At 38.7% G+C, this 19,518-nt stretch overlaps 1 protein-coding gene across 1 annotated transcript in view; it reads right to left on the reverse strand.

The window, feature by feature from the left end:
- Positions 1 to 396: 396 nt before the first annotated feature.
- ADAD1 (adenosine deaminase domain containing 1) overlaps positions 397 to 19,518 on the reverse strand; it is a 29,196-nt gene continuing 10,074 nt past the window's right edge. The window contains exons 7-12 of the mRNA XM_066253478.1: positions 17,854 to 17,977; positions 15,950 to 16,120; positions 14,038 to 14,267; positions 11,133 to 11,370; positions 5,615 to 5,747; positions 397 to 517 (exon numbers count right to left, since the gene is read on the reverse strand). Of these exons, the coding sequence (XP_066109575.1) occupies positions 404 to 517; positions 5,615 to 5,747; positions 11,133 to 11,370; positions 14,038 to 14,267; positions 15,950 to 16,120; positions 17,854 to 17,977 (1,010 nt within the window). The 3' untranslated portion in view covers positions 397 to 403. The remainder of the gene's footprint in view (positions 518 to 5,614; positions 5,748 to 11,132; positions 11,371 to 14,037; positions 14,268 to 15,949; positions 16,121 to 17,853; positions 17,978 to 19,518) is intronic.

The raw sequence follows: 19,518 nt of genomic DNA on the forward strand, positions 1-19,518 counted from the left end.
GATTCTAATTTTTAATTTAAAAAAATTTAAGTGAGATAGATACTAGAACACAATGTTGAATTATCTTTTGTTCTATAAATAGCTTTAAAACAAAAATTTTAAAGAATGAATTTTCTTTTAAACTACAAAAAGGGCAATAGCTTTATAATGTTTGTAAATATATATATATATATATAATGGCTACATAATCAGGTAATTCTTTTTGAAAAACTAAAACCTCACAACCCTAATGTTTCAATGTAATTTGACATGAATATCTACAAATTTTCAGCAATTTCTAGCCACTCCTGTTGCCAGATTCTGATTTTGAAAGCTGAAAATGACCAATATTTAAAACAAATTTTACTAGTCAAAACACACCAAAAAAAGAAAATACTTTTAATGTGAAAATGGATTGCCTAATTCACATACTAAATTGCTCTATACAGGGAGATTTCACAATCCAGGAGCCATAGCCATGTTGCTGTAAGTAGGATTTCAACAAAGTTTTAGCTTCTTGATAGGATCCAGACATATACTATAGAAAGAAAAAAAAAACAATTATAGAATAGAGGCAGAATTTAGCTAATGAAAAATAAGTAGTCCTAAATCTTGTCTCTTTAATTGACCATTTAAAAATTAAAAAACTTTTTGAATTCCTATTTTTTCTCAATATTATTTTTGAAACTACAAAGTTTCTTTCCCAACACTCCTATAACACAAATTTTCTTCTTAAACATTTTTCATTAAGAGTAATCAGACTCATTGAAGAAAACTTGAAAAATAGCTAAAACATAAAATAAAAATCATCTATAATCCCCAAACTATAAATAACCACTATTAATATTTTGGTATTTCCTTTCATTTTTTATAAATGAATATCTAGTTGAACTTAAAAACTTTACTGAGGCATAATTTACATACCATCACTTCATCCACTCTAAATATACAGTTTGATGTTTTTTTAGTGAATTTATACATGTGCGCAGCCATAGTCCAGTCGTCAGACAATTCCACCACCTGTACTCAGTCTGTATCCCCAGCCCAGCAGTAGGGAACCACGATCTACTGACCCTAGTGCTGTGTCCAGCTTCTTTAGGTTAGCATGTTTTCAGATTCATCCATGTTATTTCCCATAACAGTAGTCTGCTCCCTTTCATTGCTGATAAGTATTCCACAGTATGGATATATCTATCACATCACTTATGCCAGGGGTCGGGAATCTTTTTGGCTGAGAGAGCCATGAACGCCACATATTTTAAAATGTAATTCCATGAGAGCCATACAACCACCCATGTACATTACGCATTATCCAATAAAAATTTGGTGTTATCCTGGAGAACAGCTGTGATTGGTTCTAGCCACCCGCAACCATGAACATGAGCGGTAGGAAATGAATGGATTGTAATACATGAGAATGTTTTATATTTTTAACATTATTATTTTTTTTATTAAAGATTTGTCTGCAAGCCAGATGCAGCCATCAAAAGAGCCACATCTGGCTCGCGAGCCATAGGTTCCCAATCCCTGACTTATGCAATCACTGGTGAGAACATCTGAATTGTTTCCAGTTTTGGACTATTATGAATAACACTTGTAAACATTTATACCAGTCTCATAAGGACGTGTATGTTTCCCCTTGCTCGATACCAGTGGAAGTAATGGTCACATGGTAAGCATATGTTTACCACTGTAGGAAGCGATCATACCGTTCACGTTCCTGCTGGCAGAGCAGGAGCATTCCAGTTGCTCCACAACATCTGTGGAGTCAATCTTCCGGATTTCAGTGGGTGTGCAAAGGTATCTCACTGTGGTTTGATTTTGCATTTCCTAACAACTAATGAGGCTGAGCATCTTTTTATATGTCTATTCGCCCTGTAGATACATTCTGTGCCATTTTTAAAACTGAATTGTTTCCACTCTTAATGCTGAGTTATAAAAATTTATAAATATTCTAGATCCAACACCTCTGTCAGATCCACGATTTCCAAGTATTTTTTCCAGTCTGTATTTTCATTTTCTTAATGATTTTTGAAATAGTTTTAAGTTTTGAAGTCTAAGTTTTGTCATTCATAGATTCTGCCTTTGGTGTCATATCTGATATAATTTTCCCTAATCTAAAAATACAAATATTTTCTCCTGTTTTTCTTGGAAGGTGCATAGTTTTGGATCTTTTAGATCTATGACCAATTTTGAGATTTTTTTTTTTTGCAAGATTGGTAAAAGTATAATTTGCTGAAAAGACTATTCTTTCTCCCATTAAATTACCTTGGCACCTTTGTACAAAATTAAGTGACCATAAATATGTGAGTTTATTTCTGGATTCTTATTCTGTTCCATTAATCTATATGCCTCTATCAGTATACCAATATTGTTTTGATTACTATGCCTATGTGATAGATTTTGAAACCAGGTAGGGTACATCTACCAATTTTATTCTTTTAAAAGAAAATGTCTTAGTTCTTTTGTCCTTTGGATTTACATACTGACTTTAGAATCAGCTTGCCAATTCTACCCAACAGCTTGCTGTATTTACGATGGAGTTTGCATTGAATCCACAGATTGTTGAGTGTTCCAATCTATTAAATGCTACATCCATTTCTTTAAGTCTTCCTCAATTTCAGCAATGTTTCATCATTTCAGTGTACACGTCACACACTTATATTGTTAAATTTATTTCCTAAGTATTTTTTATGCCAATGTGAGTTAAACTGTTTTCCCAATTTTAATTTTGGAGTCATTACATTTTTTGTTCGCACAATTTATTTTGCTATATTGTTCTTATACTGTGTGCTAAATTCACACATATGGATTTTGTTTTGTAAGTTCCATAAGATTTTACATACAAGATTATATCATTTAGAAAGTCAGTTTTTCTTCCTTTTCAGTCTTGGATGCCTTTTCTTTCTTTTTGTCTTGACAGGAACAATGTTGAACAGATGTGGTGAGATTTACATTCTTGCTTTCTCTCCATCTCCCCATCAGTTTTTCATCATGAAGTGTAATGTCAATCGTAGATTTTTAGTTGATGCCCTTTATCAAATTGAGGAAGTTAATTTTTATTTCTTACTCATTCAGTGTTTTTTATTGTAATTTGGTGTTAAATTTTGTACATCTTTTGAAATAATTATGTGGGTTTTGAACTTCAATCTATTCATACAATATATTTTATCAAATAATTGTCTGATGTTAAATCAACCTTGAATTCCTGAAATAAAACTTCTTGGTCAAGGTATAATTCCCTTTATACGTTTCTTAATATCTTGTTTATAATTTCTGCATTTATGTTCCTGAGACATTGGCCTTGTAAAATGAGCTGGGAAGTGCTTTTTCCTCCTCTTTTTTATAAAATAATTTTAATAGGATTTGTATTATTTCTGTGTTATGTTTGCTAACATTCACCAGTGAAGCCATATCCGCTTTACTTTACAGAAAGAATTTTAACTAGTAATTCAGTATCTTTAGTTCAATTCAGATATTCTGTCTAGTCAGATTTTGTAATTGTTTTTTCTAGGAACATATCCATTTATCTAACTTGTCTAATTTGTTGACAAAATGTTGTTCATAAGATGCTCTTATAATTATTTTAGCTCTTTGGGGTCTGTAGTGATGACACTTCTTTCATTCTAAATTTTGATCATTTGTGTTATCTTACTTTATCTCAGTCTAGCTAAAGGATTATCAATTTTGTTTATATTTTCAGTGAGTCAATTTTTTTCTTTTTATTCAGTGAGAGGAGGGGAGGCAGAGACAGACTCCCACATGTACCCCAACTGGGATCCACCTGGCAAGCCCACTAGGGGGCGATGCTCTTCCCATCTGGGCATTCCTCCATTGCTCAAGTGGAGGCCATGGAGCCATTCTCAGCACCTAGGGCCAACTTGCTCCAATCAAGCCATGGCTATGAGAAAGAACAGAGAGGGAGGGAGAGAGGGGGAGGGGGATAGGGGGAGGGAGAGAAGAAGAGGAGGAGAGGGAGAGGGAGCGAGAGAGGGAGAGGAAGGGAGAAGCAAGGGGGCAGGGGAAAGGGTGGAGAAGCAGATGTGCCCTTCTCCTGTGTGCTCTGACTAGGAATCGAACCTGGGACATCCACACGCCAGGCCAATGCTCTACCACTGAACCAACTGGCCAAGATGAGCCAATTTTCATCTCATTAATTTTTAAAATTTTTTCTATTTTCTATTTCACTGATTATCTATCCTATTCTGTATTATTTCCTCCCTCTTGTTTTGTTTTGATCTTTTCTTCTAATGTCTTGAGGTGAAACCTCAAATAACTCATGATTTTCTTCCTTTTAAAGCTATAAATTTCTAAGCACTTCTTGGATTATATTCCATACATTTTTTTTTTTTTGAGAGACAGACATGATGGGAGAAAGGGAGGAGAGAAATGAGAAGCATCAACTTATAATTGTGTCAGTCTGGTTGTTCATTAATTGCTTCTCATTATGTACCTTGATGGGGGAGGTGGGGGGAGGCGGGAGGGTGGGGCTCAAGCCAGCAAGCTTGGACTCAAACCAGTGCCCTTGGGATCATATTGATGATCCTGTGCTCAAGTCAGTGACCTCAGGGTTTTGAATCTGTTACCTCAGCATTCCAGGTGGATCCTCCATCTACTGCGCCACCACTGGTTGGGCCATAAATTTTAATGTTATATTTTCATTTTCTCTCAGTTCAAGATATTTCTTAATTTCCCTTACAATTTCTTCTGACTCGTGAATTATTCATAGGTAAATTTCCAAATGTAAAATGTATCTGTTGTTACACCCATATACATATATAATTGTTATATGTTCTTCATGTAGTAACCTTTTCACCATGTTGCTTTGTCTCTGTAATATTTCTCATCTTAATGTATATTCATCATAATGTGTATTTATTTGCTATTAACAATTTACATATTTAATAACCCAATAACATGGATATTTCATATTATGAGAGCATGGCTCATATCATATTATGTTGAATGAAAAATCTCATCAAAAAAGATACCCAGGATGATCTAGTACTTTAAAGTTATGTGTACCTCACAATTTGTATATATGACAAGAAACAAATAGCATGCTTATGTGACAAGATTATGAATATTATATACAACCAGTAGATGGTTTTACAAGTCATATTTTTCATCTGCACTTAAAAATTGCCAAATCTCTACTTGAACATGCATTATGTAATACTAAAAAGAGAAAAAATATTTTTAAAGAAATAAAAAGGTTATGTGTATCAGCTAGTTAAATCAAGCCCAGATCACATGCTGAAATTAAAGCTGTTTATAGCTCTAATAGAAAGTTAATTTGTTTGAATACCTTAATTATTTTAGAATAATCAACTTCTACAGTTGGCACCATTAGTATTCTAGACAGAAGAATTCTACTACGTTCTGTTTCTCTGGGCACGACAGCAAGTTTTGAGCAATGTTGTCAAACTACATACATACTGAGCTGGCAATACTTATTTACATATCCAGTTTCTTGCATGTTCATTTAAAAATTAAGTTTAAGAAGTTTAAGATTCATGGCAATATCCTATATTCAGGAACTATTCAACCAATTTTTGCTATGTATCATAATTATTATACTGTTTTTGTTCTAAATTATATTCCTATGATCAACTGCACTCCTTTAAGGACTTACCTTCGCTGCATGGTATGTCCTAGCTTCAAGTACACCGTCTTTCTTAGCTTCGCCAGCAAGGAGGTTAAATCGACTTAACATCGCAGCCTTACACAGTCGGCTTGCCATGGACAAACCACTTTTAAATGGGGAACTGAGATAGAAAGGAGTGAAACAGTCAGCAATCATTATTCAACGATTTATACCGGCAATTGAAGGGATTAAAATCAACGGATACTTATCTCAATTATGTGCAATGCATATAGTGAAAATTTTTTACATAAAAATATTTAGAATATTCAATTTGTTCCTGAAGTTAATTTCTTTATTGAAATGATAGTTTGTTATCACTGTGTTGCATTAAAAACTAAAGTAGAAGATGGATACTATTTGTAACTTTTTTTGGCTTAAGTAAAATTAACCTATGGTGATCCAAATTAAATCAGTGGTTCTACTAGAAGAACTGACCAGAAGAGGGCACAGAAATATTTTGGGGATGATAAAAATGTCCTGCATTTTGACTGGGGTGATTGTTACATGGTATGTACATGTAAAAATACATGAAATTGTCCAATGCATTTCACTGTATGTAATTTTAACTCACTACAAAGGTCAAATATACACACCAACGTCCTCCGGACCTTCCTTATATATGTGTCACATATGCACATGTAGATATATAGTTTTCCTATGTTTTTAATAAAAGTGGACCCACATATCAACTTTTTTGCTATTATAACTCCTTCCGTTCATTATATCTCATTACTTGCTCTTTGTGATAGATTATAAAAATTGCCCCAATCCTTCATTTCTCTTCTCCATGCTCTTGACAGTGTCATTTTTCAGATTCACCTGTCAATAGCTGCGTCTGACTTCCCCGCCCCTTGAATGTGGGCTAGCTTTGTGACTTGTTTCAGTGAATAGAGCAGACTACACCCCCATGCTGGCCAAGCCTCTGGAGGCTTTGTGTTCTCGTTCTCCTGGGACTCCTTCCTCTGCCACATGAGCCAGCTGGGACCAGGCTACTAGGGGCTGAGAAAACACAAGAACCAGAGGCCAGTTGTCCATCCCTCTAAGGCAGCGGGCTCTCAACCTGTGGGTCACGACCCCGTTAGGGGTCGAACGACCAAAACACAGGGGTCGCCTAAAGCCATCGGAAAATACATATTTCCGATGGCTTTAGCCGCTGAGAAGCCACGCTACCGTCTGCAGCAGCCCTGTTCAGCTTGAACGCACGCCGTTATGGACGTGTGTTCCAAACTGAATGCCTGCGGTCATGCGCAGATGTGATTGCATCATCCGTCCAGGGCCTAAGGGGTGGGGGAAGCAGGGGGAATGCTCCACAGTCCATAGCAGCGTGGCTGCTTGTCCATAGCAGCGCATTACATGTGTCCGGTGCTTGCTGACGTCATCAGTGGGCAGATGCAGCAAGCGCCGGAGGACAGAAGCCTAGGAGGCAGAGAGGCAAGAGGCGGAGAGCCAAGAGAGCCAAGAGAGCCTGCTGGTGTAAAAAAGGTTAATAATGTAAAAACAGTACACACACCATACACACAATACTGTGTAAGTGTAAGCTGCTTTGTGTGTAATCATTACACAGTACACAAAGGAGCTTACACTTACACAAAGCACCATACATTTACACAGTGTGAACTACATCGGTCTTATACTATAAGAGACCACTATAAGATGTAGTTCACACTGTTCCCCAATGTATAATTATCTCCCATATCTCCCACTATTTTCCCATATTCTGAATGAGGAAACTGCTGAAATCAGCGGTTTCCGGCATTGAATCCGCCTCCTACTGATTTCATTGAGAGTGCGGTGGATTTTGTGGAAGAGAGCTCCCGAGAATCTTGGGTTACCACACAATCCACTGCAGCCTCCTTTTGATTTCAATAAAAGGCGGAGAAATGACCGTTTCCGACACATTTCTTCCTCTCCAAGTCAATGGGAGGCCGCAGCAGATTCCGCTCAAATATAGAGCATGCTGCTTAATTTTTTCCACGCTAGAACTTTTCCTAGAGCAGAAAAATTCCAAAGGTGGAATCCGCCACCCCCAATAGACTTCTATAGGAGGCAGATCTTTTACACTGCAGAATCCGCACAGCAGATTCCTCAGTGTGAGGCCTCTTTCAGTCTATTGGGGGTGGCGGATTCCACCTTTGGAATTTTTCTGCTCTAGGAAAAGTTCTAGTGTGGAAAAAATTAAGCAGCATGCTCTATATTTGAGCGGAATCTGCTGCGGCCTCTCATTGACTTGAATAGGAGAGGAAGAAATGTGTCGGAACTGCATTTCTGCCGTACAGGAGATCTCTCTTCTTCGGAATCCACGGGTCTCCCATTGAAGTAAATGAGATGTGGATTCCACCGCAGAAACCGCTGCTTTATAGTGTGAAAGAGCCCTGAAAGATACCATGCTGTGCAGAAACTGCAGTGTATCCTATGACGTAGTTCACACCGTTCTATATAGAAAACTTGCCACTAATCTGGAAAAAACAGATCCATTAGTTAAGCAGCTATTTATGGAATGGTAGCCCCAATACACTAGGTAAGGAGGTCCGTTAGTAATAAATATTTCTCAATATATAATTAAATATTGTTTTTGTGATTAATCACCATGTTTAAATTATGTTTGATTTGTAGCAATGAGAATACATAATGCATATCAGGTATTTACATTCTGAATCATAACTGTAGCAAAATGACAGTTATGAAGTAGCCACCAAAATTATTTTTTGGTTTGGGGTCACCGCAACATGAGGAACTGTATTGCGGGGTCACGGCATTAGAAAGGTTGAGAACCACTGCTCTAAAGTCTGCCTAGAGCTGATCCCAGATGCATGGGGGAGCCCAACGAAGTCAGCTCAGTTGACCTAAAGACTTGTGAGCAGTAATAAATAGCTGCTGTTTTAAGCCACTAAGTGTCGAGGGAGATTATATGCAGCAATGGTTACCATATGCTCTTGTGTATAAAAGCTATTCATTTCTATATATTAATTTTCGACCACGATTTTCATTCTAGTAGTTTTTTGGGGTTTTTTTTGTTTTTTTGTTTTTTTACAGAGACAGAGAGAGTCAGAGAGAGGGATAGACAGACAGGAACGGAGAGAGATGAAAAGCATCAATCATCAGTTTTTCATTGCGCATTGCGACACCTTAGTTGTTCATATGATTGCTTTCTCATATGTGCCTTGACTGTGGGCCTTCAGCAGACCTAGAAATCCCCTGCTCAAGCCAGAGACCTTGGATTCAAGCTGGCGACCTTGGGGTCTCGAACCTGGGTCTTCTGCATCCCAGTCCAATGCTCCATCCACTGCGCCACCGCCTGGTCAGGCACATTCTAGTAGTTTTTCAGATGATTCTCTTGGGCATTTCAGTTATAAAGTGATACCATATGCAAACAGAGGTAACTTCACTTTCTCCTTTCCAATATTTTATACCTCATTTATTTCTCTTGTCTAAAAGGCATTAAGTAAAATACTGAATAACAACAATAACAGTAAACAATCATGCTTGTCTAAATGTCAGTGAAAATGTTCTAGAGATTCATCAACTTTTGGACTAATAAAGACACACTTTATCCTTAACAAAAACATCTATTCCTGCTTCACTGAGCATCTCTTTTTTTTACAGAGACAGAGAGAGGGATAGACAGGAATGGAGAGATGAGAAGCATCAATCATTAGTTTTTTGTTGCGCATTGCGACACCTTAGTTGTTCATTGATTGGTTTCTCATATGTGCCTTGACTGTGGGCCTTCAGCAGACTTAACTAATCCCTTGATCCAGCCAGTGACCTTGGGTCCAAGCTGGTGAGCTTTTGCTCAAACCAGATGAGCCCGCGCTCAAGCTGGCAACCTCAAGGTCTTGAACCTGGGTCCTCAGCATCCCAGTTCGACGCTCTATCCACTGTGCCACCACCTGGTCAGGCTTCACTGAGCATCTTTACCTAGAATAACTGTAGAACTGTCTTGCATGCCTTCTTTGAATTTATAGATAGGGTATGTTTCCCGAAATCAATTAATCTGACAAATTACTACATCAATAAGAGTTTCTAACCTGGTATTATTTTTATTATGTTACTACCCCACATTCCTAGAAAAAAACCCAATTGGTACTGCTGTATAAAATACATTATTATTTTAACGTACTGCTTGATTCTGTTTCCTAATTAATATTTTATTAGCAATTTTGCCTGGATATAAAAGTAAGCTTGGTCTGTAACTTTTGAGTGGCACTCTTCTACACATTTACGTATCAATGATATACTTGACTAACAAAAGCACTGGGATATTTTCCATCATTTTTAGATAATGCTACAAATTCTTGTTCTTTAAAGGTCTTTAAAATTTCTCTGAACTACCTCAGAATGGTGCTTTTTTTGAGGAAGAGTTAGGGTACCTCCTTTATAGCTTTCTCATGAAAATAACCTGTTTAGATATTTCCCTCCTATTACCAGTTTTAGAAATATTTTTTCCTAAAAATTTATGCATTTCAACTCAGATCTGCAAATACATTTGCTTGACTGAGCAAAGAAGTTTATGATTTTTTAATTTTCTCTATTTCTGAGTAATTACTCCATTATTTTTATGAGATTAGTAATTTTTTCACAAAATCAGTTTATGATACTTCTTTTCCTGTTTTCTACATCTTCACATTTCTAGTTTTACTGATTTCTTCATCCTGCTTATTTCCATTACTTGTTGATACAAGCATTTCAAGTACTGGTTTCCCAGTCAGCTTTACTTTAGCTATAGATCTGCCAAGTTCTAGGTGAGACTTATTAAAGGAAACCTTTCTTTTCTAAATATTCTGCAGTTTCACTTTATACTTCCTCTTTGAGTGTAAAGTTAGCAAACTTTTTTTTTTTAATTCATTTTAGAGAGGAGAGGGAGAGACAGAGGAGAGACAGAAGGGGGGGAGGGGCTGGAAGCATCAACTCCCATATGTGCCTTGACCAGGCAAGCCCAGGGTTTTGAACCGGCGACCTCAGCATTTCCAGGTCAACGCTTTATCCACTGCGCCACCACAGGTCAGGCAACAAACTTTTTATTTTATTGACTGATTGGTTTTAGAGAGACAGAGGAGGGGAGGGTTGTGGAGAGAGAAGCATTCATTTGTTGTTCCACTGTCTTAGGCATTCATTGGTTGCTTCCCATATGTGCTGTGACCGGGATCAAACCCACAATCTTGGCATTTCAGGATAATACTCTAACCGACTGAGCTAACCTTCAGAACCTAGAGAACTTTTTAATGGTCATAAAATGACACTTGGAGAAACACAGGTTCTGGAAACTGATTTTGAATGCTGGCTCCTCCACTTACTATGTAACTTCAGTAAGTTATAGAACTTCTCCAGGCCTGTCTTATCAGAAACAATGTCTACAACATAGTCATATCCAATTAATGATATCTATTATTATACTGCTCAGAATTCAAATAATTATATCCAAAACAAGCTAGAATAAAAACTTGCATTAAAATGTATTCTTTTACCTAAGTAATACCCAGTTTTTAAAGAAATTAGTTATGCTGACCTTTCGGTGATTTTCCCATTTAGGCCATCTACAATCTCCAAAGAAATGTCCCCTTGTGACCAGTTCAGACTTAATGATCTATAATTCACGTCTGTTTGAAGCAGAAAGGCAGAAGGCACTAAACTAATGTGAGGTCGGTTGACCAAGTAAAACATGGGAAGTTCTGAAGTGAGTATATCATCAACACGCTGTTTGATAGCAATTTCCAAGCCTCTAGTGTCACTGCAATTCCCATCCCCTAGGAAGCAAAAGCAGAATAAACAGATCAATGTCAGAGAGCACAGAGTCCAAGGACTGGTGAGTCTCAAGTTCATTCCGCATCCTTCACCTTGCAGCCTTCCCTCTCCCACGGCTCCTCTTGGGCAGCTGCTTCTATATTCTTTACCAGAAGCAGGGCAAGGCAAGGACAGCCAGAAGCTCCATTTAAAGACAAATCTTCTACAGAAAGCAGTGTGCATTGCAGTGAATAAAAGCAGAGCCAGAGATGACCCAGTAGGAAACTGGTATTTTTTACAGGGTTCACCAGAAAGAAGTGGCTCAGTCTGTCTGGATTTCTCAGAATCCAGCAAAAATTGCAGCAAATAAATATGGCTGAGAAAAAGTTTGTGAAAGTATGTTACTTTTCCATATCTGAGGGCCACAAACTACAATTGTTTCAATACCACAATGTTCTAGTTTCACAACACAAAGTATTTTTTGTTTTGTTTTAAGAATGACCTAAAAAAAAAAAAAGAATGACCTAAAGCTCTGGGCAATACCAAAAGCTTCAAGTTCTCATTTAAAATAATTGTTGAAAAGAGCTCAAAAAAGATAAAATGTTATTAGTATAAGGGCTGCCTCAAACTTAATAGAGTAGTTAGGGACCAGTCATTCCTATTTAAAAATTAGTAACTCTACAGATGTCTTTGCATTCAAGGGTTAGAGGTTCTCACTAAAGACTTGTTATGTTCCACTACACACATTTCACAGTTTTGGGTCCACTTCACTGGAGGTGTTGACTTAGCCACTGGACTCACATTCATTATGACTATCTGGGAACTAGAATATGATGTAAAAAAACATGAGTTGCTCTGACACCTTTTTATTAAGCACTCCTTTGAAAGTTCCAAATCAAGAGGCACTGACAAATGAAGGCTAAAGGTGCATGTGGGCACAAAAAAAAAGTTGGGAAAACATAATAAGGTTTGTGGAAGTCATTATACCTATAATGAAAAGAAGACATAAATTCAAAAGAAAATGTTATGTGCTCATTAGACACTGCCCTACAGACTAAGTGTGTCCCTGCACAATTCCCATGCTGAGGCCCGAGCCCCACCATGACAGTATTTGGAGATGGGGCCTTAGCAAGATGATGAGGCCATAGGGTGGAGCCCTCAGGAATGGGTGTCCTTATAAAAGAGAGCCCCTCTTCCTTCCCATTGTATGAGGACACAGTGAGCACACAGGAAGTGGCCACACTAGACACTGAGACACTGGACCTCCCAGCGCTGTGATGCTGGACTTCCCACCCTCCAGAACTGTGGAAATAAATATCTGTCGTTTAATCCACCCAGAGGATGCTTTTTTTTTTTTTGTAGCAGCCCAAACAGACTAAGGGAAACTGTAACAAGAAATGACATTGGCTGTGCCTAAAGGAGCAGGAAACATTTGGGGATTAAAACCCCGTAAGTCACACTCTGTACAAGATTCCATCAACATCAGCTGTCTCACCAGATGTTTTAATGGGGTGCTGCAAAATCTAATTCAATAGAAAAAAATCAGGTATATTAATATCTTATTAGAAAGTTTACTTTTCTCCCTTATGTATGTTTTAATTATTAACTCTATTCTGTATGAGTCTGATTATATCTTGAGTCTAAATTATTTAAAAAAAACATATCTCAAAAATTAAGTCATATAATTGAGAAGTTTTGATTTGATTTCTCCAAAATGATCTGAAATACTAACATGAAACTCAAAGGTTAAAGTCAAAGGTTTAAGGGAAGAAAACAGATCCACTGTTTTGTTGAGCTTTTCATTTCATGGTGATTTGTAATCATGCTTAGTATAAATTGACCTGACTGACAGCTTTTCTTTTTATTTAAATTTATAGGGGTGGCATTAAAACATCACCTATACAAGAAATTCCTGAAGAAATGGGTATAAAATATGCAAAAGTACAAAAAAACAAAACTAGAATAACAGAAATAGCCACCTAAAAACAAAGACAATACCCAGGTGAGGCTCCAAAGCTTCCATGTGAAACTGTTATCAAAATTTAACAGTAAGCAGAAGAGCTAAACAATGGTAGTATTTCAACTGATTCACTGGAGTACCTAAGGCTTTGAAACAACCAGGACTTTATGGGAACTACAGAAATGAGCCCCCAAACTGTCACTGAAATAATAGCTGGAAAACCATTAAATACAGCATTCTGTTATATCCCCCATCAAGGGAGGTATTTTACTAATTCACCTTATTGATTTTGTGTTCTACTTACTTCCTACTCAGAGGATCGAGACCATGAGCAAATGTATGCAAAAAGCATAAGGGTAGGAAAAAACCAAAATGGGCATTTAGTATCTTTCTTATTTCAGGATAACTAAATATAAGCTATTAGATATGAGAAGTTCAAAGAAACAGCTTTCAAAAGAAAGGTGAAAACCGAATATTGTGCAAACTAAAGTATGAGTTCAAGAATAGAATACATCTGATTGGTTAACTAAAAATATTAGATCTTGGCCTCTAATGACAAAAGTCACATTATACTAAGCATGATTACAAATCATCATGAAATGAAAAGCTCAACAAAACAGTGGATCTGTTTTCTTCCCTTAAATAAAGCACACGTGAGGCTACCTGCTTTTATACTGATAAGCACAGGTTATCTCTGTGAAAGCGCCAGGAGGGACCAGGCTGTACTCACCCACGAGGATGCTGCTGATGTAAACCGGCTGTATGAACTGACTCAGCAGTGCCCCCTGCACACCGAGCACCTCCCATTTCATCAGTTTGTCACTGGAGGACATGCTGCTCACTCTATTGGCAACGTCTGCAGGGCAGTAGACAGTCAGATAAATTTTGCCTTCAACAGCTATATGGAGACTTAGTTCTTCATTGGCTTCAAATGCAGATATCGAATGTGGATTAAGACGCCTGGAGAAAGAAAAGTTTCTTCCTTTAAAAAACAAAGCTGGCAGCTAAGCAAAGAAAACAAGCATGTGAGAGCCACTGGCAACAAGCAAGCCTCCGATGACAATGCAGCAAGCACCTTATGGTGTCAGCCTTGAGAACATAAGTGCAAGTCCAGATTTGGAGAAAAGTCACATTTTTTTTCAAAAAGGAGAGTAAATTAAACGAGCAGCCTCTTCAATACCGAGATCAGGCTGTGGATGGCAGAGAGAAAGGGGAGAGGGGGCTGGGTGAAAAAGGTGAAGGGATAAAGAAGTACGAATCAGCTGCTCCTAGTCATGGGGATGTAAAGTACAGCATAAAGCATAGTCAATAATACTTTAATAACTATGTACAGCAGGCCTGACCTGTGGTGGCACAGTGGATAAAGCGTCGACCTGGAAATGCTGTGGTCGCCGGTTCGAAACCCTGGGCTTGCCTGGTCAAGGCACATATGGGAGTTGATGCTTCCAGCTCCTCCCCCCTTCTTTCTCTGTTTCTCTCTCCTCTCTCTCCCTCTCTGTCTCTCTCTCTCCTCTCTAAAAAAAAAAAAAAAAAAGAATAAATAACTATGTACAGCAGCAGATGGGGACTGGAAATACTAGGGTGGGGGTCACTTTGTAAAGTGTTTGATTGTCTAACCACTGTGCTGTATACCAGAGACTGATACAAAATACTGTAATACTGAATGTAAACTGTCATTGAAAAATATATATGTTCATATAGAAAATAATACAATAATTAAGAAATAATAATAAAAGAATAAACTGTTTTATTAAAAAAAAAAAACAAAGCTGACAAAGTGAAAGCTACATGCACCTAAGAACTGTTCTCAAACGTTGAACTGGCCAGTGTACATTTAATTCCAGTAACAGATGTAGATGCAAACCCAAAGGCTGGAATGGAACAACTTGGTTCCAAACAGAAAGGAACCAAGACACAGACAATTTCATATAGCTATTCTTGATGTGTCTTAAAATAAAATGAAAACCTAATCTTTTGTTCTTACCATAGTCTGAGTTATTTTTTCTATATAAATATTTCTTAAAACTTTAAAATGAGGCAATTAAAAATGGAAAACTATCTGTACTCAAGATTTATCTCCAATAGTGTTACAACAATAAAATCTATTCTCCAGGAATATTTGTTGCCCTTGTTTCCAAAGGCGTCACAAGAATTTTTAGCAAAATGTTAAGCGTGGTTATCTCTAGATGGTCAGACTTGAAGTGAGTTTCACTTTTTGCTCTGTGTTTCTTTGTATTGTTTCATTTTCATCCTAAATAAGGCTTCCCATTCATCAAAATAATGAAGTTTTGGCCATTCACTCACCAGAAAAATAAATGCATTCCTTAACTCTTGTATTAGTATGTTAAGAGCACATAAATCTATCCTTTCATAAAGTTTATGAATTCTTCAAACTAGAAAGGAGATTATGAATAGCACAGAAAAGAATGTGTCGAAGCACATCAATACTGAAGTATCAATAGTAGCAACAGGTCACCCTGAGGGGAGGGAGACGGACTCCGTGCCCTTGCTGTCTCCCAGTAGCACGTGAAGGCTGGAGGGGATGTGAAGACACAATTTTACTTGTTCTGCTGCTGAAGGGACTCTGACTACCTGACATGACCATCCCACTGGCTTTTAAAAACTGCTTCTATAGTACTTACAACTGTGACTTAATCTGGGCTGATCCTTTAGGCAACTGGTTCATATAGAGGTAAATGTTGATATTCTGTTTGACAGTGAGTAAATCTGAAGCTGGCTCTGTACAAAATATTGATTTTTCCATCATAGCAGGATTTTTGCTGTAGAAGAGCAGAAGTTGTCTATAAAAGTACCTAAAATAAATGAGTTACAACTTTATCTAGTCACATTATTTAAAAATGATTATCATAAAAAATAATTTTGATGTTGATAACTCCCAAAATCATCTCAGCCTTATTTAATGAGCAACCCTCCCTGGAGCCCAGTCGCCCATGGCCTTCCTTCAGGTGCTGCTCATCCCTGGCCACCACTCCACTCTCACTTCACATAAGTTCTCTGCTATCATTTCCTGCGACATCACACCCACCTCCTCTGACTGTGGACATCACACCCACCTCCTCCTTTCCCAGACTGTGAAGACAAAAAAATGCAAGAGTTGCCGGACCAGGAGGTGGCACAGTGGATAGAGCATCAGCCTGGGACACTGAGGACTCAGGTTTGAAACCCCAAGGTGGCTGGTTTGAGCATGGGCTCATCTGGCTCGAGTGTGGGCTCACCAGCTTGAGTGCAGGATCACAGACATGACCCCAAGGTCGCTGGCTTGAGCAAGGGGTCTCTAGCTCAGCTGGAGCTCCATCCTCAGTCAAGGCATAAATGTGAAAGCTATCAGTGAACAACTGAAGAGAATAACTTGATGCTTCTAATTTTTCTCTCACTTCCTGTCTGTCTCTCTCTCACTTGCTAAAAAAGAATTCTACATATACTGATAATTTGATATTGGTACCAGAATGCTGGAATTCATTATCCTATTTTCACTTATAAGTACGTGGGGATTTCTATTAAAAAGTTTTATGTGAAGTAAATTTAATGGGGCAAGAGAACCAAAAGCTAGTGAACACTACAAAGTAACACTTACTCCCCACTTCTCATGTTTTCACCCCCCTTGTAGGGAGTGGACTGGCTGAGGAGTTTGAAAGAAGAAACTAGGCAACGCTTTCCTCCCCCCTCCCCCCAGCTCTGCCAGCCTAATATTACCTATCCACTCTGTTATACGGTAAATCTGCCCAGACCTCAGGAGTGGGACTCCGTCTGCTTCTACTGGTGCTTCGGTTAAGTATGGCTAATTCAGGGTGAAACAACCAAGTCTATTTGGGTTAGATTTAAAATTATACTCTCCAATTACTTTCATCAGTAAAAAGATGGTATTTTTATCTTTTAAAAAAGGTTGTAGGACTAAAACTGGATTCAAAAAGTCTTGATAAGGCCCTGGCTGGTTGGCTCAGTGGTAGAGTGTCGGCCTGGCGTGCAGAAGTCCCGGGTTTGATTCCCGGCCAGGGCACACAGGAGAGGCGCCCATCTGCTTCTCCACCCCTCCCCCTCTCCTTCCTCTCTCTCTCTCTCTTCCCCTCCCGCAGCCGAGGCTCCATTGGAGCAAAGATGGCCCGGGCGCTGGGGATGGCTCCTTGGTCTCTGCCCCAGGCGCTAGAGTGGCTCTGGTCGCAACAGAGCGACACCCTGGAGGGGCAGAGCATCGCCCCCTGGTGGGCATGCCGGGTGGATCCCGGTCGGGCGCATGCGGGAGTCTGTCTGACTGTCTCTCCCCGTTTCCAGCTTCAGAAAAATACAAAAAAAAAAAAAATAGGTTTTGATAATATAAGCCAATAAAACCCACAAATTAGACATTGCAGCTACTATGACAAGGTTTCCAAAATTGAAATAATCAGATCAGATGGCTTGGATGAGAAAGAGACTGTCACATGCTCGGTTCAAGGTTCAGTAATTCCCTGTCTGTGAATGAAGACACACGTGGCTCCTTGGGGCCAAAAGCACTGATATTGGTTGGCACTAAGGACGTCTGTGACCTTACCTGAGGAGGGACCTTCTCGCCGTCACCACAGCGTGAGTGTCATGCAGCACCCTTCCGTCCGGCTTGATGCACTGACTGTAATTGCACTCGCCTGTGCCAAGGGCCACGACCTCGTGCTGTCCAGCTGCAGGGGGCAGTCACAGCAGCAGGTTACTCTGACTGCCCTCGCCCTCTCCCGATCCTTTTCCATTTAACCTCCATTTAAAGTTAGTAAAATACTGACCAAAAAGATGAAAAAATAATTCTACAATTTCAAATAAGAATTTGTCTTCTAAGAAGCAAAATTTTTTTAAAGTGCTTCAATAGCTCAATTTAAACAGCATGTTAAATTTATGATACTTCACCTAAATTTTTACAAGCACTAGAATAACCAGATATCCTTGGTTTTTAAATATGCATCTAACTTCTTCTACATCTAGATTTATCTGACTTGCTGAGACTTCATTTGCCATTTTACTTCTGTAGTAAGCAAATAATATATAGTGCCTATAATTTTTCTTTATTCAAACTCTCTACAAACCAATTTCTAGTCTTTTTTTTTTTAATTTGCTCTACTGTAACTGCTCACTTTGAAGAAACAAGCACCTTCTGCCCTTCCCAGCAGTTCTGCTCTGTTTACTGTTTGCCGCGTACCAGTGGAGGGTTCCTTGACTCTGCTCAGAAAAGACGCTGTTCTGCTTTCCTCACACATCCTAGCTATGGGGTCATGGGTCTTTCTAGATGCTCGTCAGTAGTCCATTGCTCTTTTTTCTCTAAATTTTCTCCTCTGAATATCTTCCTTATTCGTCTTTTACTTTGGTATTGAAGATTTCAGAAAAATCCCTCCTCTTAGTCTTTCAAATGGAATTCAGTTTCACATTTGTAACAACCTAAAGGACTTCCATTAAGTCAAATGTTGAGGTCCTAACAAGTACCAGGCACTGGAGTAAAACCTTGAGCAACATGCCAGAAGAGACTACACAAATCACAAGTTGTGACAAGGGCCTGGAAGAAAACAAATATGGGACTAATGTAAAGAATAGCAGGGGATGTGTAACCTCTTGCAGACTACTTGCAGAGTCCCTCCCCGAGAAACTGAAATGCAAGTTTCAGGATGAGGAGGAAGCAGGAGGAAAGGGGTACTGCAGTCACAAGAAATAGCTCGTGCAGACCCTGGGCTATGAGGGAACAGTGTGGTTGGCATGGCTTAAAACGCGGTTAGAAAAAGAAGCATCATATCTGTGCTAAGGAGTTTGTGGATTTCGTCCAAGACCTATGGTAAAGATACCAAAGGGAGCGAATAGCATAGTGGTCACATTCTGTGTAGGGAGAATGTGGTATGCAGGATCCAAGAAGCTGAATTAGGGCCCTGTTACAGTAGTCTAGGTAAGAGACAATGACTTCAGTCTCAAACGATGGAGGTTACATGGGGAAGAATGATCAAATCTGAGACGGAGCTTGGGGATATAATCAAAAGGACTACGAGATAAATTGTAGGGTGCTAGGAAAGGGATAAAGAATGGATGACCTAGATCTTCAGTCTGGCTCAGCAACTGGGTGGATGCCACTTACTGAGATGGAGAACGCTAGAGGGTAGGAGCAGGTGGGGAAAGTTCCCTTCCCCCCAGTGTAGCTGCTCCTTCTGGTGAGGGGCGGGTGGGTCAAAGGAAAAGCTCTGGGATGGAG

The sequence above is a fragment of the Saccopteryx bilineata genome, chromosome 1 (genome assembly GCF_036850765.1).
Source record: "Saccopteryx bilineata isolate mSacBil1 chromosome 1, mSacBil1_pri_phased_curated, whole genome shotgun sequence".
Classification (NCBI taxonomy): Eukaryota; Metazoa; Chordata; class Mammalia; order Chiroptera; family Emballonuridae; genus Saccopteryx; species Saccopteryx bilineata.